Source organism: Rousettus aegyptiacus, unplaced genomic scaffold (assembly GCF_014176215.1).
Source record: "Rousettus aegyptiacus isolate mRouAeg1 unplaced genomic scaffold, mRouAeg1.p scaffold_m13_p_4, whole genome shotgun sequence".
Lineage (NCBI taxonomy): Eukaryota > Metazoa > Chordata > Mammalia > Chiroptera > Pteropodidae > Rousettus > Rousettus aegyptiacus.
Genome location: NW_023416307.1, coordinates 71,450,481 through 71,478,075, shown reverse-complemented (window position 1 = coordinate 71,478,075; position 27,595 = coordinate 71,450,481). Strand labels below are relative to the sequence as shown.

Below are 27,595 nucleotides of genomic sequence, written 5' to 3'. Positions count from 1 at the left end.
CACCATTAAAAATTAACAAAACAAATAGCAAAAGATTGCAACAACAGGAACTACAGACATTTAAAAAGGTATAAATTGAAAGATAACACTTAGAACAAAGCTAAAGCTTAAAAAGTAGGTGAAAACAATGTTAAATAAATACGGCAAATATAACATATATGATTATAAAAATAGAAATGAAAAAAATTTCAGTTTTATAAATAAATGCAAATGAAATGAACTCAGCTTTTTTTTTAAAAAAAGATTTAATATCTTTTTTAATAAAATAAGACCCCAAACTATGCTATAAACGAGAAACACACCCAAAACAAAATGATTCAGAAAAGCTAAAAATAAAGGGCAATGACAGGTACATGAGGCAAATGAAAACAATAAGAAATAAGAAAGATATCTGTAGGAGTGGTGGTGGTGGTGGTGTGTGTGTGTGTGTGTGTGTGTATGTGTGATCTTGATGTCAAAGGAGAATTCGAATTAAAAAGTACCAAACTTATCAAAGGAGGAATTTTCTAATGCTAGAAGTCACAATTTACATTGGAGATATTAAAATGAATATCTATACAATAACACTGCAACCCCCTTTAGAAAAGCAAAATCCCAAAGAGATGCAGAAATTAAACAAACAAACATAATAATGAAATCAAGTGAATAAAAATACAGGTATGGAAAACCTAAAAATTATAATCCATAAGACAGATCTTTTGGATGCATATCAAACTTTACATCGCAATATTTGAGAATAAACATTCTCACACATACATGGGCCATTCACAAAAATGATTATATATTAGGTTATAAAGAGAATATCAGCAAATTCCATAAAGGTGAAATTTTCCTCAACAAATAAAGGTCCAAGACCAGACAGCTTCACAGGTAAATTCTACCAAACATTCATTCAAAGAATACATATTCTTCTTAAACTACTGTAAAAACTGAAGTGGAAGGAATGCTTCCAAACTTGTTCTATGGTGCAAGCATTACCCTGATACCAAACCAGACAAAGATGTTACAATATCCTTGATGAAAACTGAAGCAAAAATTCTCCACAAAACATTAGCAAAATAAATTCAACAATACATTGAAAGGATTATACACCATGACCAAGTGGGATGCATCCCAGGAATGCAAGGATGGTTCAACATCTGTAAATCAACTAATGGGATATGGTTAAAAACCATATAATCATCTCAATAGATGCAAAAAAGGCATTTGACAAAACACAAAACCCTTTTATGATTAAAAAACCCTCAAAGTGGGTATAAAAGAAACATATCTAAACATAATAAAGGGTACATATGAGAAACCCACAGCTAATATCATAGTCAATGGAGAAAAGCTGAAAGCCTTTCCTCTAAGATCCGGAACAAGACAAAGATCCCCCCCATATCACTTCCATTCAACATAATATTGGAAGTCCTAGCCACAGCACTCAGACAAGAAAAAGAAATAAAAGGCATCCAAAGCAGAAAGGAAGAAGTAAAACGATCATTATGTGCAAAAGACAAGATGCTATATATAGAAAGACCTAAAGACTCCCTCAAAATAACTATTAAGAATACTAAATGAATTCAGTAAAATTGCAGCCTAATCAACATGCAGAAATCTGTGGATTTTCTATATGCCAATAACAAATAATCAGAGGAGAAATTAAGAAAATGAAATAATCCCATTTACAATTACATCAAAAAGCACAAAATACCTAGAAACGAATTTAACTGAAGAGGTGAAAAGACCTGTATTCTGAAAATTGATGCTTAAGGAAGAAACTGAAGAAGACACAAATAAATGGAAGGATATTATCTTGTTCATGGACTGGAGAGATTAATATTGTTAAAATGTCCTTACTACCTAAAATAATATAAAGGTTTGATACAATCTCCATTAAAATATCAACAGCATTCTTCTCAGGATTAGAACTAATTCTAAAATTTATATATATGAAAGACACTGAATAGCCAAAGAAATCTTGAGAAAAATCAAAGTGGAAGGTATCATGCTCCCTGATATCAAAGCACACTATAAAGTAACAATAATCAAAATTATATAGTATTGGCATAAAAAGGTATACAGATCAATGGAATAGAAAGCCCAGAAATAAACCCCCATTTTATGATCAATTAATCTTTTTACACAATGGTGTAAAAACAGTCTCTTCAGTAAGTGGTGTTGGAACAACTAAACAGATATCATGCAAAAAAAAAATTAATTGGACCATTTTTTTATATCATATGCAAAAATTAACTCAAAATAGATTAAAGTCTTAAATGTAAGACCTGAAACCATAAAACTCCTAGAAGAAAATGTAAGACAGTAAACTCTTTGACGTTACTCTTAGCAATCTCTTTTTGGATATGTCTCCTCAAGAAAAGGCAACACAAGAAAAAATAAGCAAAGGAGATTATGCCAAACTTAAAAGTTTTTGCTCAGTGAAAGAAACCAACAAAATGAAAAGACAACCTATTGAACGGGAGAAGATATTCACCAATCATATATCTGATAACAGGTTAATATCCAAAATATTTAAGGAACTCTTACAACTTAACACAGAAAACAAACAATCCAATTAAAAAATGGGAAGATCTAAAGACATTTCTCCAAAGAGGACATACAGATGTCCAAGAGATGAATGAAAAGACATTTAAAATCATTGATCACCAGGGAAATAAAAATTATAACCATGATGAGATATCACCTCATACACGTCAGAATGCCTATCATCAATAATTTGACAAGTGCTGGTGAGGATGTGGAGAAAAGGGAATACTCATGCTGTTGGTGAGACTGTAAATTAGTGCAGTCACTAAGGAAAACAGTATGGATATTTTTCAAAAAATTTAAAACAGAGTAGCAGTAAGATCCAGCAATTCCACTTCTGGGTATTTATATGGAAAAAAACAAAAACGCTAATTCAAAAAGTCATATACATCCTTTTGTTCACTGTACCATTACTAGTAATAGCCAAGATATGGAAGCAACGTAGATGTTCATCAGTGGATGAATGGATAAAGAAGATGAAGTGTGTACACACACAATGGGGTGATATTCAGCAATAAAAAAGAATGAAATCTTACCATCTGCTATGTTAAAAGAGACATAGAGGGTATTATGGTTAAGTGACATCAGTCAGAAAGAGAAAGACAAATACCGTACGATTTCACTCTAAAATAAAACAAAACAGAAACAGACTCATAGATATGGAGAACAAGTTGATGGTTACCACAGAGGAGCGGATACGAGGATGAGAAAAATAACAAAAAAATCCCAAAACTGTGTTCTGAGAAGACATTAGCCTTTTCATGACATTGTTAAAAATGCATTTCCTCTGGTCCTAGGGGAGCCTAAGGGGACACCAGACAGACCTTGGGTGATATAGTCAAGAACTGATGAGTGGATTAAAGATTGTAGTAGTTTATAAACGCAGATAATACATATCAAATAATGTTCTATTGCCATAGTTGTGGTTGTAATTCTAATATTTAATAAAATAAAATAAAATCTAAGATTAATTTACGTTTTACCTTTTTTTCCTAAAATATTTAGTGGTTGGTCTCTTGAGAAGCTGCAAAGGAAAGTGTTACTGCTAACATTTAGATCTCACAGTGTAGAGCTGGTCAATAAAGGCTTAAAGTCTAATGTCCTGCAATTTAATACAGTTTACTCTGTAAAGGATTAAACATTTAACAGGCTATTAAATATCTATGCTTATTTTCTGAGTCAGAAAAGGCATTTTGCTGTGAATTGATGGGGTGTTTTCATTTTAAAGATAGTACTTAACAAAAGGAAACTGCTGCATCAACGAATTTTGTAATATGAGTAACTTTGCCATTGATCCAGACTTTAGTAGCAGGAACTTGTCAATAGCAATTATTCATCTTATGAGTATGTGATCTGAAGTCTTCAATTATCTTTTAAAATCTGAACACTGACTTGAAAAAAATGACTGACCCAGAGTTGATTGTTTAAAGTTAAAAACAAATGCACTCAATATCTAGAAGGTCAATAGTCTCTATAATTCAATAAAGTCAATTTTAAGTATATAATTTACAACTGTTACAAATACAGTTAAAAAAAGAGAAATATTACAATGTTTTCTGACAATATAATAAAACTAAAACTTATTAATAACAAAACTAAAAATTGTTAGCAATAACTTTCAATTAGAAATAAATCTATTTATTTACCCAATTAATAAATAATATTGGGGAAAAAGGGAAATGCAAAAACCATGATAAAACTATAAATCGGTCTGTGGTACATCAATCTTAAAGATGTGATTAAAGTAAACCCCATAGTTTCAGATACTTTTATCAATAAAAATGAATGTAAATGAATTAAATTCCTAAATTCATTTCTAACTCATGAGTTCAATTTTAGAAACTGCATTTGCCTGATAAATTACCCATTTCGCCAAGGTTTTCAAATTTATTTGCAGTGATGTCTGCAAAATAGAATCTTATGATTTAATGTCTATCTACAAGCCAGGAAGAGAATACTCATCAGGAACTAACTCTGGCACCTTGATCTGAAACTTATACCCTCTAGAACTGTGAAAAAATAAATTCTTGTTGTTTAAGCCAGGGGTCCCCAACTCCTGGGCTATGGACTGGTACTGGTCCGTGGCCTGTTAGGAACTAGGCCGCACAGCAGGTAAGAGGTGGGCTGGCAAGTGAAGCTTCATCTGTATTGGCAGCTGCTCCCCAGCACTAACATTACCACCTCAGCTCCACCTCAGATCATCAGGTATTAGATTCTCATAGGCGCACCAGTCCCTGGGGACAAAATGGTTGGTGACCGCTGGTAAGCTATCCAATCTATGGTATTTTGTTATGGCAGCCTAAGCTAAGACACTTTCTTAACATTTCCACCAAAATCAAGAACAAGGAAAGGGTGCCACTCTATCCACTGCTGTTGAGCACAGTACTCACTAGTGGTATTAGCCGATGTAATGAGATAAGAGAAATCAATCACAGGTGTTAAGAATTAGAAAAGAAGAGATAAAACTACCTCTATTTGCAGATGTAACTGTGCACCTGGAAATCTCTAGAAGTGAATAATAAAACTAATTTAAACAAAAATAATTCAGTAAAGCAGCAGGATATAAAATCAACTCACAGAAATTAATAGTCCTCATATAATCAGTAACTAGAGGACATATGACAAAACAAAACAAAAACACTATCACTTACTATAGCGACAAGGAAGATAAGATATTTTGGAATAATTTTAACAAAAAATGTGGAAAACTTACCTTAGAAAAAGTTTTAAAACATTCCTGAAAGACAATGAAAACAGATTTGAACAGATGGAAAAAGCAGCCACTGTTCTTGAACAGGATGACTCAACATCATTAAGATAATTTGTAAACAATATAATCCCAATGAAAATGCCAACCAGCTTTTTTTATGAAGTTGAGTAGGTTTAGGTTTATACTAAACTTATATGGATAAATAGGCAAGAATAGACAGTAAAACACTAAAAAGGAACATCCATGAAGAATGCCTTGCCCAATCAGACCACTACAAAACCTCTATAATTAAAATTGTGAGGTTCTGCTACATGGATAGATTTGTAGAATACAACAGAAAGTCTAGAAATAGATCCAAGTACATACAGAACTTGAGTATATGATAAAAGTAGTATCTCAAACCATTGGGGTAAAGATCGGCTTTACATGCATGATGCTAGGACAAGTGACTAGTCCTTTAGAAAAGATACAATTAGATCTACACTTTACATCATACAAAAGAATACCTCCAAACGGACCAGGGACCTAAATATACTACATAAATGTACTAAAAGAAAATACAGGTAAATTTATTTTTAGGATGTAGGAAAAAGCTTTCCAATTTCCATTTGTTACTCAGAATCCAGATACAATAAAAGACTAATAAATTTACTACATTTAAAAAAGTTTGCATGGCAAAAAAATCCACTATAAAAACCTCCATAAAGTCAAAACACTAGGAGGCAAACTAGAAGAAATTGTTTGCAGCACAGATCACATAGAGGATAATATTCCTAAAAGACAATAAGATAATTCTTAATACATGAGATAAAGACCAAAAAAACTTGACAGAAAAATGGGCAAATGACATGAACAAAAAGAAAAAAAAAAGAACCTTTAACATATTAAACAAAAAAGTTCAACCTCACTCATAGTAAGAGAAATACAGCAATACTGGGATAACATTTCCTACCTATTACTTGGCAAAACATGGCAACATACCATGCTGGCAAGGCTGTGAGAAAGAGGCATTTTAATGCATTGTTGGTAGAAATGCAAACTGGCACAACCCTTTTATAGGGGAATTTGGCGGTATCTAACAAAGCTATATATAATTTACCTTCTGAACCAGTAACTACTTCAGGAATTTACTCTGAAGATACGCCTACAAGAATACAAAAACACACATGTATAAAGTTATTTACCACAGATTCATTTGTAATGGTAAAATATTGGACGCAATCCACATACCCATACATAAAAGAATGGTTAAATAAACTGTAGTACATCTCCTCTATGGAGTTCTATGTAGTAGTGAAAAGAATGAGGGCGATCTGATGTGGAATGATTTCCAATAGATACATTGTTGGAGGGGAAAAGGAAGGAAGGAGAAGAGTATAAATAGTTAAGATTTTGTATAAGAAGGGAAAATAAGAAAATATATTTATATTTGTACAAAAAGAAATGTAGAAAAGAAAAAAAATACAGACTAATGCAATTGGTTAGCTACAGGGAGTTAGAGAAGTGAGAAGGAGAGATAAAATGGAGTGTAGTGAGGAGGTACGTGACTATCTTTCTTGAATAGTTTTAAACTTTGAGAAAGATGTTAATGTTTCACAGAGTCAACAAAAGAAAAAGAAAACGAACAGAGAAAAATAACCTAAAATGAAATATGAACAGAAGTAAATGAACCAAACCTTATTACAAATGGATAACATAACTACATTGGAGGGCAGGAGGTGGTGGGGGAAAACTAGCCTAGGCAAGTTTGAACATGACATTTAAACTATGTATCCTGAGGTTAAGACTAAACAAATATGAATTCTAGGTGGCAAGCTTCTTTGATTTCAAAGCATAGCTTAGCAATTCTGAAACTATTTTCTGCACATTATAGCACTCGATGATAAATAAAAAGTAACAATTCTGTAGATAACAGGATCTAGTTATCTCAATGTCAGAGTGATTTCCAATATGAAAAGGGAAGGGAGAGAATGAACCCTGCAATGTTGGATTAGAATTAAAGTTATCAGTATTAACTCATGCCTTCTAATAAATAGTAAATATAAAAAAGACATGTGTGTACATGTATAAATAAGTATATATGTACATATACCTGTTTACTAAATCCATCTGCTGAAAGAACATGGCAGCCCACTGTTCTAAACTTAAAGATCAGATATTGATTCCTAATAACGTTTTCCACTTAAAAAGAACCAGGGTGCCTTGAAGAAATGACTGATTTCAGGGCTGGGGCAGGGCAAGTACAAGATAAATCGAGAACATCCTGTGCCAGACCAGAATGCAGTACTCAAACAATGATGAGGACATCATAAAAGAACACAGAAGCTAGCTTGAAGAGGCTCCCACTGGAAATTTGAGACAATCTTAGCATCAAAATAATTAATGGTTAGTAAAGGATTAAATACCATGGACTAACATAAGAATCTATGAGTCCACACTGATGTAATGGGAGAGAGGAAAAAGCTCACCCTTTCAGTAGGAAAAACTAATAAAAATAAAAGGAATGATGAAATTAGGAAATCGCCACTTGACAATTATCATAACTAACTCAAACAAGAATTATTAATGGATACTAAAACTAGTGAGTGCAAGTTTGATGAGTAACATGGTATTTACATCATTTCAAAGAGTCTTCCCACAAGATATGTATTGACTATGAAGGGACAACATTGCTACAGTGCAGAAATCTGGGAGATATCACCTCAGCCAGGAGATCAACATTAATGTCACCAGTAATGGGACAAATCAACATTGTGTGCCTACTGATACCATGCACTGAGCACATCACTTCTGGGGCTTTCCAGCCAAAAGTTTGTAACCTGAATCTAATCATGAGGAAACATCAGACAAATCACAAATTTCCAACAAAATGACTGGTCCATGCACGTCAAAAATGTCAATATCATGAACTACAAGGACACTAAGAAACTGTCTTCTCCTTCCATCTCCAAAGTAATGGAGACTAGTAAGATGTGGCAACTGAATGCAAAACATAATGAGAATTTATTTTCCTATAAAGGGCATTATTTGGACAATGGGAGAAATCAGAGTAAGGTCTGTAGGTTAGTACTACATTAATACTAATTTTCTCTATTTTTAAAACTATTCTGTGGTTAAGTAAAAGGAATGTCCTAAATTTCTAGAGAATAAACACTTTTAGTATATAAGGGTATGTAACATGTCTGAAACTTACTGTCAAACAGTTTAGAAAAAAAGTGTGTATGGTGTGTGGAAGGCAGATAAATATGGAGAAAATGGTAACATTTGGAAAATATGGATGAAAGGATATGCATATTATTTATCCCATTCTTGCAATTTTTCTATTACGTCTGAAATTATGCCAAAATAAGTATCTAAAAGAAAAAAGTTAATGTATACTAAAAAGTTGCTAGTTTCAAAAGTCATACAGTAACAGAGTAAGGAGCAATAGCTGGTATCTCCTACTCTCTGAGGCTTTAGCCTAGTGGTTGAAATTGTGGACTCTGCTATTAGCCTCAGTTCAAGTCCCACCTTTCCCTACATGACTTTGGGCAAGTTGCTTCTCTGATCTTCTGTTTATCTGTTTTATGGAAATAATGTATAGGATTCTTGCAGAATAACATTGTCAAAAGCTTGTACCAAGAGACACCAATTCCAGAGACAGACTATGTAGGTTTGAATCCCACTTAGCAACTACTAGCTCTATGACCTTGTACAAATGATTTAACCTCTCTGTGCCTCAATTTTCCCATCAGTAAATGAGGATGATGAAAGTATCTATTTCTAAATAAGTTAACTGATATAAGTGATTTAAACAGTACCTGACACATACCCAGCAAGTACTGTATGCATGGTTATTTTCATTATTAGCCAAAGCCCCTACAGAGTAAGAATTCAAAAAATCTTAGCAATCACTATCATTGTTAAGCATGTAATATCATCACTACAGATTTTTAAAAAGGTTTGGTGGTAAAGAGAAAGAAAATTGATTTTTTCCCTAGAATAGGCAGAAAACCTAACTAAACATGTTACATAGATAGGATAAACAATACAGAAAGAAAAACTGAAAATGTGAGACAGAGAATCATTTATGAAATATGGACCTCGGTTTTCCTTTTTGTAAATGTCATCTAAGGATTTAAGAGCATAATTTTAAAAGTTACTTTAAATGAAACTGTTAGAGTATATATATAGATACATATATAAATCTTTAAATATAAAAAATCTGAACACAGAGGCACACAAACTTTTATATTTCTTCTATAAAATGCGGTTTCCTTTAGTACTTACTAGGCTTTAAAATATTTAGCTTTTTTTTTCAGTGATCCACCTACAATCTTCCTTCGTCCCCCAAAAGTTGATTTAAAATGAAATTTTAGGCAAAATACATAAATATATAAAGTAAGAAAAGGTTATAAACAAGCGAAGCCTTTTCTTTTTAATATTTTTAAATTTCACCTTTTGACTAATTATCAACAATATCCATAGAAGAAATAATGCTAATAGATGTCTAATGGACCAATATGAAAAGCTGTCTAAATATTAAGAAAAAACATGTTGCACAGCAGTTCGGAAAAATATATTTGTATATGTATAGAAAAAGTTAAGATTAAAGGTGAATACATTTTTTTACTTCAATTTCCATCTTTACAGAGCAACTACTATGTCTCAGACACCCAAAATTAAAGAAAAATCAAAAAGGAAAAGTAAAATTGAAGGCACTATGGAATATTCTCATTTCAATCTGCCTAAAAAAGGGACAGAATTCAGATCTAGAGAGCCAATCTTAACTAATTAAACATGTCCTGTCTGTCAGTGAAATGAGTACCACTACACTGAATTAATTTCACAAAGATTAGAATATAGTTACATAAAAACACATTAAATTCATGTATTTAAATAATTTTTACACATTATTACCCTAAGAGAACAGAAAATAACTGTTCAACTACCACGTAAACTATAAGGGCCTTATCAGTTAAAACATGTTCTAATGAATTTGATTTAAAAAAATGATTCCTTGAGAAACTGTTTTTTTTCTTTTCTTCTCTTGAAAATTCCATACCATTTTCAAGGAAAAAAGTCCCTAGTAAAATAAACAGTTATAGACAAAAAAAACAAAAAAACAAAAAAAACCAAAAACAAAAAAAAAAACACAAAAAACCTAAGCTTAATACCAAAATAGTAACTATTTTTATAGAGAAATGCAGCTCACTTGACCTTGCCTCATTTTGGAAGGGGCACTGAGAAAGATGTCATAGAAAAGAAGATTTGTTACCATTATTACCAGAATCTTGATGCCCGAAATGTGTTTGTTTCTATCCTGTAATTTCTCTGAAAATCTACCTTAACCAGAACATTAAACAACCATTCCTGAATGATCTTCATTTCTCTGTGATGTCAAGAGAGTTACCTTTCCAGCTCTAACCACAGACTGATACCCAAATGGAGTACCATGGGTATATGGTAGATGACAATGGGGGAGCCAAGCTAAAATCCAAGAGGAACCAGTCTTCTTGACTTTTCTGCTGCTTTCCACTCACCAAGGTGAAGAGAGAATAAAGAAAAACAAAAACAATGGAAATAAGGAAAAGCTGAGGTTTATTGTATACCTAACATACTCCCAGTACTGCAAAGTATTATTTCGTTTAATCTTCCTACAGTATGATGGTGACTTTGAAGTCTGGGCAGGGCCAATGACTTGGAGAAAGGACTCTTGGCAAGTAAGCCCTGGAGCTATGATGAGAACCCAGTGAGCAATTTAAAACCTGTGCTCAAATTTTTCCTATGTCACTCAACCTCTCTGGCAACAGACTATGTCTAAAAAATTAGATATTAAAAAGATTATAACATTACCCTAGGAAAAAAGTCACTCTCAGCTAGCACTGACTGTCAATTCCTCTCAAAATTTCTCTATCTTAAAATGTCTTCTTGCATTTAGTTAGCTTGAATCGAGATCCAAACAAGGTCCACACTTTAATTTTGGAAGATGTATCTTTTAATATACGACAGTTTTCTTTACTTCCTCCCTTCTTTTTTAAAAACGTCATTTATAAACAGGCATACCTTGGAGATATTGCAGGTTCGGTTCCACCACCACAATAAAGCGAGTATCACACCAAAGTCAGTTGTAATCTTTTTGCTGGTGGAGAGTCTTGCCTTTATTTTGTAAAAGATGCAACATTTGTGAAGCATGATAAAACGAGGTATGCCTGTATAGTCTATGGTAGATATAAAGTGCTTCTCTAGCTCCTTTATTTCCTGTAAACTGCTAGGGGCTTGGTCAGATCGTGGTTCACTTTTCATCATTGTTGCTGTGAGACTTTTTAGGTGGTACTGTTTACTCCTACTGCATCACCTCAGGAGACATTTAATATAAACTTGTCTTCTATTGGTGTTATAGTGTTTTCTAGATCCTTAGGTAATGTGAGTTCCTAAAAGCTTATCCAAGACCATATATTGACAGCAATGTGGATGTAATCAAGCTACCAGGTTAATCAAGAGTTGACTGAGAGACACCAGAGGTTATCAGTCAGCAGCCAAGGAAGCAGGCTAGGAATTTTTCCTCCTGTAGATAAGGAGCCAAAAAATAGAGATGACGGATTTGACTAGAGATGGAGAAGAGGCGAGAGGGTGAATATTATACTCGAAGAACAAGATACTGGGTTCCAATTACAGTCCTAAAAGACATTTTACACACTGTACCAATAAATGTTTCAATAAATGCACAAAGAATTCAAGAATTCTTTATGATATTAGTTCACCAAAACAACCTTACAAATTTTTCTACCTTTCTTGATTAAAAGTACTGATCTTTAAGCCAAAGGTTCTCAACTTGACTACAAGGTAGTTTATACTGGGAAGCATTTGGAATACTGAGGTGTGGGTCCCAACTGGTCTAAAATTGGGACCAGGTAAATAGCATTATTTAGAAGTCTTTCCAGGTAACTTTAATACACAGTCATAATTGAAAACCACTGCTCTTAGCTAAGAACAACAATAGCAGCTAATATTTACAAAGCATGTATTACATGTCAGGTATTGTTCTAAGCACTTTACATGTAAAGTTCATTTCCTATTTTAAAGTGAGCAAACAGAGAGGTCAGGTAACTTGCCCAAGGTCACATAATAAGCTAACAGCAGAGTTAGAATTTAATACCAGGAAGTCTGGATCCAAAACCCATACCCTTAATCACCATGATATACTGTCTCTAAGCACGAATTATATGTTTTCTTCAACTGCAAATGATCAAAGAAAAACAAACAAAAAAATGATATAACTTCCTTCTTCTTAGAAGTAGTAGAGTGGCATTTTGTTGCAAGGTACCAAATGCAGGCTTATTAGAAAAGTAAATAGGCAAGAATCTTCTCTTCCTAAAAGAAGATTCAAATCTTAGATTTTTACGTTTTCAATAATTTTCCATCCTGTACAACGCAGTTATACAATGTTAAGTATCAGAAATTGCTTTAGTTTTAAAACTCGGGGCAGTGATGTATTTATGTACTTTTACAAGAAAATTTCCTACCTATTTCAGTTCTGCTAACTCCAATTCCATTGTAAATTCTCAAGTAGTTAAAATGACATGAATCAGAATCTTCAATGTCAAAGTCACCAAATTTGATGCGCAATCTCTCTCCCATCTTTACACGGATCTCCCATTCGCAAACAGTGCTGTTGGGATAGGTCTGTGGGTAGTTTATGGATGTAAGGGTTCCACTTTCAGGGCCTAGTACGGTGTGTCCACATCCATCACCTTTAAAAAAAAAGTTAAAAAGAACAATAAATTATTCTTACATCTATAACTTACAGTATATATAAATTAGGATTTTTTTTGGTGAAGATTTTAAAATATGTATGATTCTAGATATTTTATATCACCAATATTCTTCCTTACACAAGATAAAACAGATGAGTTCTTAGTACATCTATGCACAGGAGCCAAGTGAAACCAAGTTAGGTCAAAACAATGAATAATTACCTTTACAATTTGTGAGTTCAAAGAACCTTCCGATGTGAATTAGAATAAAAGTAAACATAACTTGGCAATAAATACATATAATTCCAATGTTTAAGAGTAGCAATTCATAGTAACTGCTTTAAAGTAAATGTAAACTAAAAAACAAAAGTATGTGATAACCTTCATCCATTTATTTACAAATATCATGAACCTCTTCAAAATCTGAGAAACTGAATGATTTCTAAAAACAATTAATATAAAGACTATACAATTATTAACCACATTACACACTTCAATGCACTCCTTTCTGACGGCATTAAAGCAATATTTAGTAAAGTTTAGTTTTCTATTCTACTGAAATTTGACTATTTGGTAATCACTCTCCAAAAGCCTGATTTTTCCCTATAGAATGAGAAAAAAGTAACAGTTTAATGGCTTATTAAGATCAGGAAAAATAACCTTCAAATCCTGCCACCAGCATTATTTGCTTCAGAAATGTCTTCAGCAACTGGATATGGAAACTCAGGTAACTTAACATATTGTTTGCAAAAATAAAACATTTGCACCCTTCCCTTTATTATAAAATGTTATTTTACTTAGCAGGAGGCATGTTATCTTGACAAAGAAGTTTCAGCTGCTGCTTCAACTGTACCATTTAGCATTCCTTAATGATAGATTTCAAATAAATCTCTTTCTAATAAAGAGATGAATTCAACATTTTAAAATGATAGTGTTTTCTCCTTCAAAAGAGCTATTTATAATCACTTTTTGGAACAGTTCAGTACTTACACAAAAAATCTATATTGAAAATGACACTGCTGGGTTTTAACCTTATGATGGATATAGATGTCTGTAATAGAATTTTCTATTATCTTGATTTATTATCTTTAAGAACAATGTAGTGCTGATATCGTACTTGAACAGATGAAAGCTTTAAAGGTCTATAAATAAGAACTTAATGTAGTATTTAGCAAGTAGTAGTGGAAGAATAAATGTTACTAATGCCATGAATAAGGAAACTGTACATTAATCTATGAAAAAATTTCAAACTAGTCTCAAAACTAACTTTAATAAAGGAACAACACTGTACCTAGATTCTGATAATACTCCATATCCTTTGTTGATAAAGAAATGAAATTTTATTCTCAAATCTATACTTAGTATTGTTACATAATCTATTTTTAAAGGTTAGTACTAGAAATCTGGCTTCCTAAACAGATATGTCATATAAAGCTTAGGTTTTAAGCAACATTAAACTACCTATCTTCTACACCTGCTTTTATCCCCCATACAAGAATAAGCACAGCTCAATAACATAATATATACACATGCTGTAAAAAAATGTAAATTCTTGTGTTATATACCCATTGATCTTTTGCAAATATAAAACTTAGAATGGAATAAAACTCAGAGGCAAAAAAATAACCACGTTTCCCCTGAAACTACCAGGAAAATACCTTGAATATCTCTGGTGTATACCATCTAAATTGAAAACATAGGGATATAAAAACCTCCACTGTGAAAATAAGTGAATTCTAATTAAATAACTTTCGAACCATCATTAAGTTTTCTTTAGAGAAAAAAACAACTATTCTGCGACAGTTTCTAACATTATGACACTAGCCTGAAATGTTCTCTTGCTATTGAAAAGATAAAAACCTGCTTTCTGGAAGTGTTTCAATCTTTTAAAAGCAGCCACTGAATAAAGGAAATAACTCAAAGTATAAATGTATTTCCTTTAGTAAATAGAAACTAAGGCAGATTTTTAAGTGACTGATGTGTTGATAGATTTCAAGAAGCCTAATAACAGCTGAATTCATTACTCAGTAATGGCAGATTGTTGTGTTTAATGCATTCCTCTACTATTTAACATTGTGATTTTAAAATGCACTTTACAGAAGGAGTGCAAGTAGAGTGTTAGGAGTAATTTTTAGATGTCTTTATGTTCCTGTTTATGTTAGAGTGTCAATATATATGCAAAATATCCCTTACCCTTTCCTCCATAAAGCATAATTTCTACAAAAGTTAATGCAATAATTCTACCTGACGAAAAACAAGACTTTTGTGTGCAAGATGATGAAAAACACAATTAAAATGGAGCTGTCTTTTTCCAGCATCTTGTGTAGGGGGAGGGCACGAACAGTCCACAAGTAATGTGCCAAGAATGTTCTAAAATATGTGATGGAGTTCAGAGCTTCCTCCTCTTGAAAACAAGATGATAGCACCAGAAACCAAAGTTAAAATAAAGTCTCAAATCTACTGCAATGAACAAGTTCCAATGTTTCATCTTTCAAAGACTATCTGATAAGTTTAACTTGACTAGATAAATTGCTTAGTTGGTCTGGCCAAACGCCTACTGCTGTGAAGTATATATTTAAAATACTCCAGTTTGAAAAGGGAAGTTGGGCTTATACATAATAACTAGGCCAGCAGTTTTCAAATGTTTTCCTGATATTCCAAAGAAGTACATTTTACACTGCAACCCTATACACTCTTGCACCCATATTCCTAATTCACTAAAGGGTCCCCCTCTGCAGTCTCAAAAACATTGTACTAGGGATCCAAAGGACATAATGTTGAATTCTCAAATCAAAGAAAGACCCTCTCCTCACTTTTACCCCCAAATTAGAAAATGTGCTCCTAGTTCATTTTTATAGTTCTTAAAAGTAAAGCCTACTCTACAACAAAACACTTAAAATATAACAAAATATTTTAAAGTAAAACTAAAATCTGGAAAATACTCTTTATCAACAAAGCACCTAATACCTTTGGAGCAATGGTTCTATCTGGGGTAGGGGGAAGGTCCCCACAGAAGTGATTTTACCTCCCATTTGAGAATGTCTGGAGACGTTTTTGGCTGTTACACTGGAGGGGATGGGTGCTACTGGCATCTAGTGAGTAGAGGCCAGGAATGTTGCTAAAATATCTTACAATGCACAGGACAGCTCCCCCCCCCCAAAAAAAAAAAAAGACCGATCCATCCTAAATGTCAACAGTGCTGAAGCTGAGACGCACAAAGGGCAGGCAATTTCAGATAGATCTGGGTTAGCTCTTGGCTGGGGTTCATCTGGCTCAAAGGGTGACTGTTTTGCTCGTTGTGGGTACAACCCAGGGAATAGTTGACCCTCAAAGGTGAGCAGTTATACTAAAGAGTTTTATGTTCCCACTTCCCAATTGTTTTTCTTTTCAACATCCTGTTCTGCTGCTTCCTTGTCAAGGAGCCTGGCATTGGCACAGGCCATGCAAAGATGGGCAGATGCCTTGAAGTTTTCTTCCTCTGTGATAACCATGGCTTTCTCCTTCTTGTACACATTCTGTATGGGCATGACTGGTCCTGTTCAGCTGGGTAGCCAATTTGAGTTCTTCAGCAGAGCTGTCTCCCTTCTTGGGGACCGAGGGCTTCCTGGGGAAGAGGATGAGCTTGGAGCGGTATGCAGTGCTGCTTCAGGCGCTGCATGTTAGCCTGCAGGGTCTCGGTGCTTGTTCCACTTTCTTGGACCCACTGAGATCCCAATGGTCTGGGCCACCTTCTTGTGGATGCCGGCCACCCTTAATGCCTCTAAGCTGAAGCCCGTGCCGGCTCACACTTTGGTTTGGTACCTCTCTGTGGGGCATCTCTCTATGAGCTGGATGGGTCCGGGTATGGGGCGATGCGGAGCACTCTGGCTTGCTGGGCCTTGCGTCTGCGGATCTTCCATGCTGGCTGCTTAAACCAATGGCCACACACCACTGCCAGCCCTTGTAGAAATGGGGCTTCAGGATCATGTCACTTTGGCTGGGTGCCATGCCTGCTCCCAACGTACATCCTCTGAAGAAGAGCCACCAGAAAGGCCCACTTCCCAATTTTTAAAACAAGTAAAAATGCTTTATTTTTCAAGTTAAAGGAAAAAAATCCTTTTTATTAGTTTACAGTCTTCAAATAATTTGGGTTTTTCTTTTTTTGAGGTCCAGAGCTCTTAATGTTAGGGGGGAAAGGGTACAAATATGGTCAGGAGTAATGGTATCCAATTTTTCTTAGATATATATATTGGAAACAATGATCTGTGGCCAGCCTATACTACCTACTATTCTATTCAATTTCATAAGGCAGAATTGACAAAAAGAGCACAACTATGACTAGAAATATAACTTTCAAAATGGGTATCACAGAAGCAATCCATAAATTCTCATCAACAATGCCAACATCACCAACTCTTTCTCTAACTCCATCATCACCATCAGTCAGCTTCTCCTTCTGCTCCTCCCCTAGACTATAACTGACCATAAAGAGTAGAAGCCTGATAAACATGCGTTCACTTCCTCTGAAGAGTGTAAGGTCAGATGTGTTAAGCTAGATACAAATTTTGTCATTGTTCCAGGAAAATAACTGAATTTTTTTTTTTACTACTTGTCCTTAGAGAAAACAGAAAGAACATTAAACATATTTAAGTAACAATGAATTAACACAACAAAGAACACATGCTTATCTTAGGCTGCTGTAAATTTCAAATCAAGTGGGTTTTTTATTTTTTGGATAAAACCTGTGATACTGATTTCAAATGACCCTCCAGCTATCCCTTGTATTTTGGTCACATTACTACTAAATAATATAAATTATCTTAATTGTTAAATTATATTAATATGAACACTAAGCAACTTTAAAAAATACTTTCTTTAACAACAGCAAACAAATGCAGGAAGTTTGCAGAAATATGCCAATACTGTAAAACAATATAACTTTCATTACAGTTATTATAAACTATGAAAGGTTTATACTTTTTCAGTGTACTTTCAAGGGTTATTACTGAACTGGTGAGTCCAACTATATTTCCTCTAATTATGACTTCTGTCATATCTTATAAAACATGTGTGATATCCTATAATCAACTAAAAAAAGGCATTTAGAAAGCAGAAAAGTGTTCAAAAGAATAACCTGTAAGTCTTAACCAATAATCCTAGTTCATTTGGATACAATATCTTAAATGTATTATTTAGCACTGAATTTTTAAACCAGAAGCACTATATCAGTCCTATTTCTGTAAAATTTTAAAAGTTGCTTCACTACAAATCTTAGATAGTTCAAGGTACTACTTTAATTACACTCATTTAAAAAAAAATACTGCATAAGAAGAATATTCATTGAGAGCCTAAAAGAGGGTCACTGGATATTTTTTAGGAAAAAAAAGAAAATAGCTCCCAGTTTCATTCTTTTTTAAGCCCAAGTTTATCTCTGCATGTGTAATAATTTATAAAATTGAATTACATTAAGGAACGTGAGATGTGTAAGTCCTCTTCAACCCTCACTAAGCACATATTTTACTTAGAACATAAGGTTAAGCAAATGGGCTCTAGTGTCATACAATGAATTTAAAGGTTCTACCTACCACTCACTGTGACCTTGAGAAGGTATGACTGCTAAACCTCAGTTTTTAAAAATGGGGATACTAACAACTCATACTATATAGGCTAAGAATTAAATGAGATACTGTATGAAAAGACCTAACATGGAGGGCCTAACCCACAATAATGTGCTCAATAAATGTCTGAGGGTACTATTATGGTCATAAAAGTCCAGAAAGGCTTTTGCCTATATGTAGATCTTGTACATCGGCCACGATCTAACTAAAGAAAAAGAAAAATGACCTGTTAGTTTAGAAAATTTATAGCCACTTTAAAGTTTCAAGTGTGTCTTGTGAAAAGTATAAATCCATGTGAAACCAATTCTTACTAATCTGCCCAGTGACCTCTACTTCACTTCACTTCCTCTCAAGACTATAACCTGGACTTTGTTTTCGCCATTACTGGAGACTGTTTCCACCTCTGAAATCTCAACAGTTTTAACGTCTTACTCTCCTGCTGGTCAGTCTCCTGAATTTTCAGCTCTTATACTCATGGCATACTTTCTGTGAACTTGACTTCTTTCTTTTCTCCTCATCTACTAATTTTTGTCCTGGCCTAATTTCTTTCATTACCCAGCTTGGACTTCATGCCCAATAGGTCAACTCCACTTCCTCTGGTACCTTCATTTCCTAGTAACTGTGTTGTCCTTGGGTATCTGCCTGGCAAACCCTTCACCCTGGGTCAAATGATCTCTCATTGCCAAAAAACTGAGTATTACTGGGGGGAAAAAAAAAATCACAAAACCCAGGGGATATGTGTCATTAGAGAAGCAGTCCCCAACCTTTTGACACCACGGACCAGAGCTCCTATAAGTATCTAATGCCTGATGATCTGAGGTGGAGCTGAGACAGTGATGCTAGCATGGTGGAGCAGCTGCAAATACAGAAGAAGTTTCACTTGCCTCTCACTCTCCCTGCTGTGTGGCCCAGTTCCTAACAGGCCACAGATAGGTACTGGTCCATTGCCCAGGGGTTTGGGACCCCTGCATTAGAGTATGCTATTTATCTTTCTTTCTTTTTTTTTTTTTTTAACCTAAGTTCCAGATAACGTTTTTTTGACATACTTATAAGAAACTATGGAAATGGGGGGCCTGGGAACCTTTATTTTAATTAGCCCTTAGGTGTTTCTAGAAGCAAAGATGAGGCAGGAGGCAAAGTTACACTGTGCAGGGACGAGAAGCAGAGAGTTCTGCTCTATGAAGTGGGATAATCACAACGCGGCTGCTTTTGAGATTTGATCAGTAGTCCTCATTTGTGAGCTCTAATCACAATGGTCACATGACTTTCTCCAGTAATCTTGAGCTATCCAGAACCAGACAAAGGAGACAGTGGGGACTGGTATGTGAGCCCAAGTGTGGGATCTGCTGAAGTCCAGGGTGAGAGCATCATTGAGATGATGGACTTGGGTGCCTGGGCTGAGTAAGAGACAAATGAACCTGGAGATGGACTAATGGACTAAGTGAAGGTGGAGGAACTTAAAGCTGATGCCAGGCCTGGTATCTCAGGTACACACTACATAGCCTGCCTCTCAACAGAAAGTCCTTCATGATAATGTTACCACTGACCTTTCCAGCCTTGTTTCTCATTATTTTCCTATGACACCAGACCACTGAAGCTACCTGAGCATTCTCCAGGAATCTCAGCTGGTGATTTAAAAAAGGAGGCAGGTAATTACTAGAACCAAAACTTGGGGGGGTTTATCATGGTAGAGGTGGCCATTCAAATGAAACTTTGAAAGAGAGAGCAAAGGAGTGCATCCAACTTGCTGACATTGATTTAGGCTGTCACTGTCTTTAGACAATCTGACAGGTGGGCATAGTAGTGTTTTCTAAGAAGTAGCCATGGCTATGTTCAGAGTTCCAGATGAAGGAGGACTCCTCTCCTCAAGGCGGGTGGGCAGTAAAGAAGTCCAACTTCTGGGAAGAGGGCGGCTGGGAAACACTGGGCGTAGTGGTAGGCTCTGAGCAAGTAGGTTCCAGAAAGGGCCCTATCACCGTGGGACTGAGAAGCCCAGGCTCTTGAACTACCCACCAACTGTGGGTGGTGGCATGAAGGACGTGCAGGTGCCCCATGACTAATACCAAAGAGTGTGCTTGGGGCCAGAGAGTCACTTAATTCAGATTTTTTGAATGACAGACATGATGCTAAAGCTTAGAAATAAGGAAATAAATAAAACTCTCTGCCAGTAACAAATATTTAAAAGACGGTATGATTAATAAATGAACAGAAATAATGGAAAGTACTATCTGGAGATGAATGTAGGGTGATCGTTAGAAAACTCTTCACAGAGGGGATGAAACCCAAGAGGAGTTTTGAAGGATGATTAGGAATTTAGCAAGCAGACATTCCAAGTTGAGAAATGGCATATGTAAAAAGACCAATACAGAGAATGAGCCAAAAAAGCATAAAATGATACTTTAAAAGAATAAAAAGTTACTGTTGAATTGTATACCTGAAACTTACTGGATTTCATTAACTAATGCCACCAAAATAAAAATAAAAAATAAAACAGGGAAAAAAATAAATCATTGAATAAATAATTTTTTTAATTAAAAGAATAAAAAGTAGCTCAGTCTTACAAGTGAACTATTAAGCATGAGGGGCACTGAGATGAGAATAAGTCAGAGAGGAAGGGAGGGACCAGACTGTGAAAAAATTACATATACTATGCGAAGGAGTTTGGATTGTATCTCATAGGTGAAAAGGGGCTGCTAGCCACATTGCAGTAGTAATTTAGCTCCAAGAGGGCAGTACCTCAGTGTAGTGGGCCAGGACCAGAGGCTTACTACTCATTCCAATAAAGTAGGCTTTTATACTCATGCTTTCTCGACTCTTTGCTGTTCTGATTTTGTGAGATCTTTACTCTTCAAATGTCTGCCATCACGGTGGACTAGAAATCTAACAATCCATTAAAGCTTACCCATTTAAAGCCACTTTATCAGCAAGGCTTCTCTTATTTCCCTAGGTGTTGCAAGCTCTCCTTACCTTATAAACCTGCAGTACTTTGCAATCTTCCTTGGTTATGTTTACATATATTCCAACTTGGAGATTATTTCCCAAACTAAACTACAGGTTCTCTGAAAACAATGACAATGTTTTACTCTTCTCTGAATATTCCTAGACTGTAATGGCATATGTGTACACTCCTGGGAGCTCATAACTGATACTCCTTCATGCTGATAGTTCTTAATGAGAATGATAAAGAATACCGGCATCCTCTCCTTGATCTCAAGCAATTTCATTTTGACTGCAAACTTGCATGCATTCTACTCAACAAAAGCCTTGCAGGGAACTCGTGAGTCCACTCTCCTTAGAAAGCAGCTGAGGGAGCCTGCACCTTGAGGTCTTCCCCACAATTAAAGTAGCTAATTAAAGTTTTTCTTCAAACTACATACCCTTCAGAGCGCAGACTGATCTAGTAGGTGATGTTTTAGCAGGCTTTTAAGACTACCTCATTATCCCATCTGCTTCACAGACACAGGCACTAATTAAGTACTACTTTATTTGACTATCTACACATATTTTCTGTCCTTATGGACTATATCAATTTAATACACATAATCTGGAAAATCAGCAGGATGTATGTTTCTAAGCTAGTATTTTGAAGCGAAATACAGCAGGTCCTCGAATAATGTCTTTCATTCAATATCATTTTGTTATAACATCGATGAGATTCTGTAAGAACTTAACACTTATTTATATGAAGTAGCCTGTAGTAAACTGGGTTTCATTATACGTTGTGGAACCTATCAGCGACTTTGAGGACTTACTGTACTTTCTCATAGATCTATTGTGAATGAAAAATTTAATCCAATGGAATAAAGAAAATAAATGTAATGTCAGTTCTGAACAATATGGTAATTACTTCATAAATAATGAACGACTTATAGGAAATTTTTACATTTAAAATTTTCATCTTGTATTTTAAATGTATATGTATGTGTTAGCCTGTAAATTAATTTAAAACAGTATGTCTATAGAACATAACACAAGAACATTAAAATTACAACCATGGAAGATTATGTAGGTGTGTGAATATGGAATAAGTGGGGACATAAAAACTATAAGTTGATAGATTAGGGGATACAACTGTGGCTAATCATCATTTAAGATTTTGTTCGACTACTGATCATTGTTATCTGTACAATATTAAAAAAAAAAGTGCTAAGGCCATAGGTTGTCTCACTTCATACTTCAATAATCACATTCGGCAAATATCGCTAGCTCTATAAAGCCTCTCTTAATCCTAATTTTATGTTATCATTCTACATCCTTCCAACTAATTAGGAAGTGGAAACAGAAACTATTTGCATGCATTCAATTAATGCCCAATGTTACCACCTAAATTTTCACATTCCCAGTTCATTTTATTAAGCATATTCCTAAATTTAAAATCTACCTTTACATGCATCTAGCCTATTCCTATCACAGTGTAATCTCATTACTTCTTTCTAAAAATTTAATTCATTTGTCATTTTAATTCCAGTATGGTACTTTCACTTATATGAATTTCATTATTTTAAGTTTATTTTTTTTTTTTTAATGTTCATCTTCTAAAATGAAGCTTGGATGTTTAACAAATATAATTAACTATTTCCAAAGGGAAATGTTTCCTCTTTGCTTATAACATTATGAAACTACCTAAAAATCATTAACTTGAATTTTACAGTTAATTTTTTCTTTGTTTTTTTAAAAATATGGATTTTAATTCAATCATTAACATGTACAAAACATGTGCTATAACTTCCGCTGTGCAAAATTAATCAGAACTATAGCAGAAAAAGGATGCTTTGATTTTTGCCACTAAACTAAATGAGTCCTGATGTTTTATCACACCCAGACAGACAACAGAAAATTCTAAATTATCCTGTTAATACTAGAATTACACATGTTCTCTGCAAAGAGAGATGTACTTTTCAATTGACAATTCACAAATACTGTTCAAAAAATGTCCCTGCATCACTAGCAAATAAAGGCAAATAAAGGAATAATTTTTTTCTACAAATATTAGTTCCAAATATTGTGAAACTTAATTCTTTTACAAAAGTACCTGATTTGTTTCACAGGTTCATTAAATTAACAAAAGATCCTCATTTTCATATTAATAGTCATAAACAAGTTAATCTTAAAGAATTTTAAAATTCACTCCACATTCAAATTTATTCTAACCCTGAAGGTAGACAAGGCCTCTGTGATACAAATGAGGAAGCTGAGCTTCTGAGATGAGGTGGCACAAATTCCTACAATCATAACGTAAACTGGAGATAAAATTCATTTATAGGAGATCCTAAACTTCCTATTAAGCACATTTATTACAGTAGCTAAAATGCAATCAGCATAAGTTTCATCAATTTAAGTGTTTTAGAAAGACATACATTTTACAGCAAAGAGTTTTCAATAAAAAGATTTTGAAGATGAACTTAATATCAAATTTACAACTAAAAAATACAAATATAAGCCATATCTAAAACGCATGATAGTAAAATAGATGTGAATAAACAAAATCTATTTATACGTTAATGATATGAAATTGGTTAAAATACATCTCTGCTGTGGAAGGCTGACAAGTTTTCAGACTAATGATAAATTTTATTCTGAGCCAAATAAAAAATCACTTTTTCAGCAGAAAACATGCTGAGGAATAGTTATGTAAGGCGTTAACTGTATAATGAGGGTAATAACTCCTACTATTTCAAAATGATGTCTGAAAGAGTAAAAAATCTGAAGTACCGTTCTACCTCAACATATATGCATTTCTACCTTGGCTGTCTGAGAAAAAAAGAAATCTACCACAAAATATTTTTGCACAGCTTATTTTTTACTCGGACTATATGCAAACTGCAGTAAATAAGAAATTACTCACAACTCTACCAGCAAAAAACAGCTGGTATCATTTTATTATTTCCTTCCAATCTTTTTCCGAATACTTAAAAAAAAACTACAGTTTTTAACTTAAAATTACAACATGTAGATATTCTCATTATTAAAAATTCTATAGCTGTTATAAAGCACTCCTTCTCATTTTGAAATGACACTTCTTTTCAGGTTATGCAAGGGAACACTAGTGGACCCTGATGCACATCTGTTAGATGAGGAAGACTGGTTAAAAGCAATTCTACTACAGACCACATCAGGGTTCTTCGGGTAAGAAAATACAATTTTCAAAAACAAGAAGAGTTCAAATCCACACAATTTCTGAGTTTTCAAGTGATATATATCTAATTGGTCCTTATTTTATTATACAATTTAGTAAGCTCAAGATTAATAACAATAATCAGTTACAGCTATACTATGCTTTCCCCTTTGCAAAACTCCTGTGTACTATCATTTCATTTTCATTAAGTTATGGAACAGGTATGTATTCTTATATCACCAATATAGAAAAACTGAGGCATGAAGAAATTAGACGACTTAACATTTCCCCAATCAACTTAGAACTAGAAAATGGGTCTTTTAAATTACCAACATCATTTCTATTTGTGTTAATCTACACTGGTGTTTATATGACACCGTGAAAGACAAACATATTTGTTAAAATGCTCTGGTAAAATGGAAACTAAATCTTTAAAAAAAAGGTAATGTTAAAGATCAGGCTTGAGAAAGTCTACAAACAAGGCAATCATCTCATTTGGCAGGGGTTGACATATAACTGATTCTATCCTGTTCAAATTTTTTTTTTAAACATGATATAAACACTTTCAGATCTAGAAATAAGCAAAAGAGTAGTCTGCTTATATAGAATAAGTTATATTCCTTTCTGTATCAAGGTACTTTATATTTTTGTCTCAGTTTCCCATGTTTAAAATGGGATAATAGCTATCTCAAATGGTTGTGGTGAGGATTGAGTTAATACGTAGTAAACCACTTGGTACTGTGCCTGCCACAAAGGAAACTCCAACAAGTGTTAGCTGTATATAAGCCTTTTTTTTTTTTTTTCCTACAGGCTCTAAAACTTCAATGGAGGGAAGAATTTCGCTCTATCAAGTGCTGATGTTCAAAAATTTATTTAAGATTTAACAACCTGAATACTAAGCATCTACATTGTGTAGAAATGTGCCTAGATCTAAGTCAGTTTACAACTACGTTTTTTCCTTAGAGATTTCCATATGCCTGTCAAAGTTTCAGCGTCTCCATAATGACAGATTTATCTCCATGAGTCCATATGTAACTTAAAACCACATGAGAGCAACATTAAGATGGACTTAAACTGGAGATCAATTTAAAAAAAAAATCTTCTCAGCAGTTAGTAATGATCCAATCTTTCTTTATCCTTCTCACTGCAATAAAATAGGGAATACAACGGAAAATGTGTTCAATAACTGATGCCAAAATGATTCCAAAATTGCGGTTCGCTGCCTGAAAACTGTACTAAAAGGGTGGGAAAAAACCAGCTCTATATTCTCTTTCCAGCATGGTGATTATTCAATAAACAGTTTTTCTCACTTCTGGAATAGGTTTTTCAAGGACTGTAGATTGAAAAAAAGTTTTGTCCCTTTCTGAAAAGGCCTTACCCTTTTAACGTGGAACGCTCCCTTTAGGCAATATAGTACGTTGCATTAGGTCAGACACTGGGTCTAGGCAATCTAGACCACCATATTAATAGGAAGGGAATTTTGAAGGACACGTTCTGAAACCGAGTCAAAGATAACCGGAATCAATTTCATTCGCTTTTGAACCTGAGCACTTTCACAAGAGAGTAATTACAGGCACTAGCCTTTAATAGGTTTAAACTGCTGTTTAATTACTTTGCCTTTCTATTCTGTCCATCAACCCATCCACTTAGCTTAACTTTAGGGGTCACGTCTCCAAAAGTTTTTTTCACCCCAAGAAGAATGCAATACCAAAAAGGAGGCCTTAATAGAAGGGTCTCACTTCTCTCTTAGGAAAATGAATAGCCTTGTCCAAAAGTAAAGCCGCGCCAACTTGAGGACAACAAACTGATCCCACCTTTCCCACACAACCTCGTGAGTGCCGTGCCAGGTCCGCCCACGCACGGAAGCGCAGAGCATCTCCCGCAAGCGTCTGCGATTTGGCCAATGGCCGGGGGACCTGGCGCCCCGGTGGCTCTCCCCGCGACCCCGCCGCCCGTGGGGCTCCACTCACCTTGCTGGGCTCCGGCGTCCTCGAGCAGCAGGAGGATAAATAAGAGCAGGAGGAACAGAGGCATAGGGGAGGAGGAGGAGTCGGAGCGGGGAGGGAGGAGGCAGGAGTGCGAGTGGGGGAGCGCGGCCCAGGCGGGGGCGGCGGCCGCGGCCCGGACTCGGGAACCGTGCGGGCTGCGCCCGGTTCTCACCACCCCGCGACTCGCCATCGCGGCGGCAGGCAGTCCGCCTGCATAGTGCGGGCGCCCCGGGAGTCCCGCAGGCCCTGGGGCCGCAGCACCGGGCAAGGAGGCGGCGGATGCGGCGGGAGAGCGAAAAGCAGCGCGTGCCTCTCCTCGCGCCGGGACCCCCTCCGCCCCTCACTCCGCTTTCGCCTCCTCCTCCTTCGTTCCTTCCCTCCGCTCCCCGCCCAAGACCCCAGGCAGGAGTGCAGGGGAGGGGAGGGAAGGAATCAGGGTGCTCGAGGCGCGAGGTTTGCCTGCGGTGGAGCTGGGGAGCGCGCCCCCCGCACCGCGCTCTGCAACCCGGCCCTCGCTTGCCGCGCTCGCCCGCCGCTCCGGCTAGCTGGCAGGCAGGTCGGCCGCCCGCTCCCTCGCGCTCCCTCTTGCGCGCTCGGCCACGCCTCCTCGGCCGACTCGGCCAATCCGAGCTTGGCTCCTGTCCGTCTCCCCCCGCGCCACCCAATCAACATGCTCTCTCCTCGGTCGACCCGTTAGCTCTCCGGCTCACTCCTCTAGCTCCACCACCTCTCATCTCTCTCCTCCAATCTCCTGAGGCCTTGGGAAGCGTCCCACCCGCCTTCTCCAATCCGGGTCCCGCCCCCAAGCTCGGCCCCTGGCGGCCCCCACCCGGCCGTGCGTTTGTTATTGTTGGGACCTCAGCCCAAGCTGATCCCACTGAGGCGGGTGCTTGCTCTGGTCAATGACTTCCGGGACT

At 35.7% G+C, this 27,595-nt stretch overlaps 1 protein-coding gene and 1 pseudogene across 3 annotated transcripts in view; both read right to left on the bottom strand.

The window, feature by feature from the left end:
• Window positions 1-27,239, bottom strand: part of DCBLD2 (discoidin, CUB and LCCL domain containing 2) — a 76,753-nt gene extending 49,514 nt beyond the window's left edge. For 2 of the 3 annotated variants that reach the window (XM_016135790.2, XM_016135798.2), the window contains exons 1-2: window positions 26,661-27,239; window positions 12,748-12,975 (exon numbers count right to left, since the gene is read on the bottom strand). In XM_016135790.2, coding sequence (XP_015991276.1) covers window positions 12,748-12,975; window positions 26,661-26,868 — 436 coding nt within the window. In that variant the 5' untranslated portion in view covers window positions 26,869-27,239. Of the gene's footprint in view, window positions 1-5,245; window positions 5,265-12,747; window positions 12,976-26,660 lie in introns of those variants that run through there. The other variant, XM_016135815.2, reaches the window with a different exon arrangement.
• On the bottom strand, window positions 12,991-20,996 carry LOC107505585 (annotated as a pseudogene).
• Window positions 27,240-27,595: the final 356 nt, after the last annotated feature.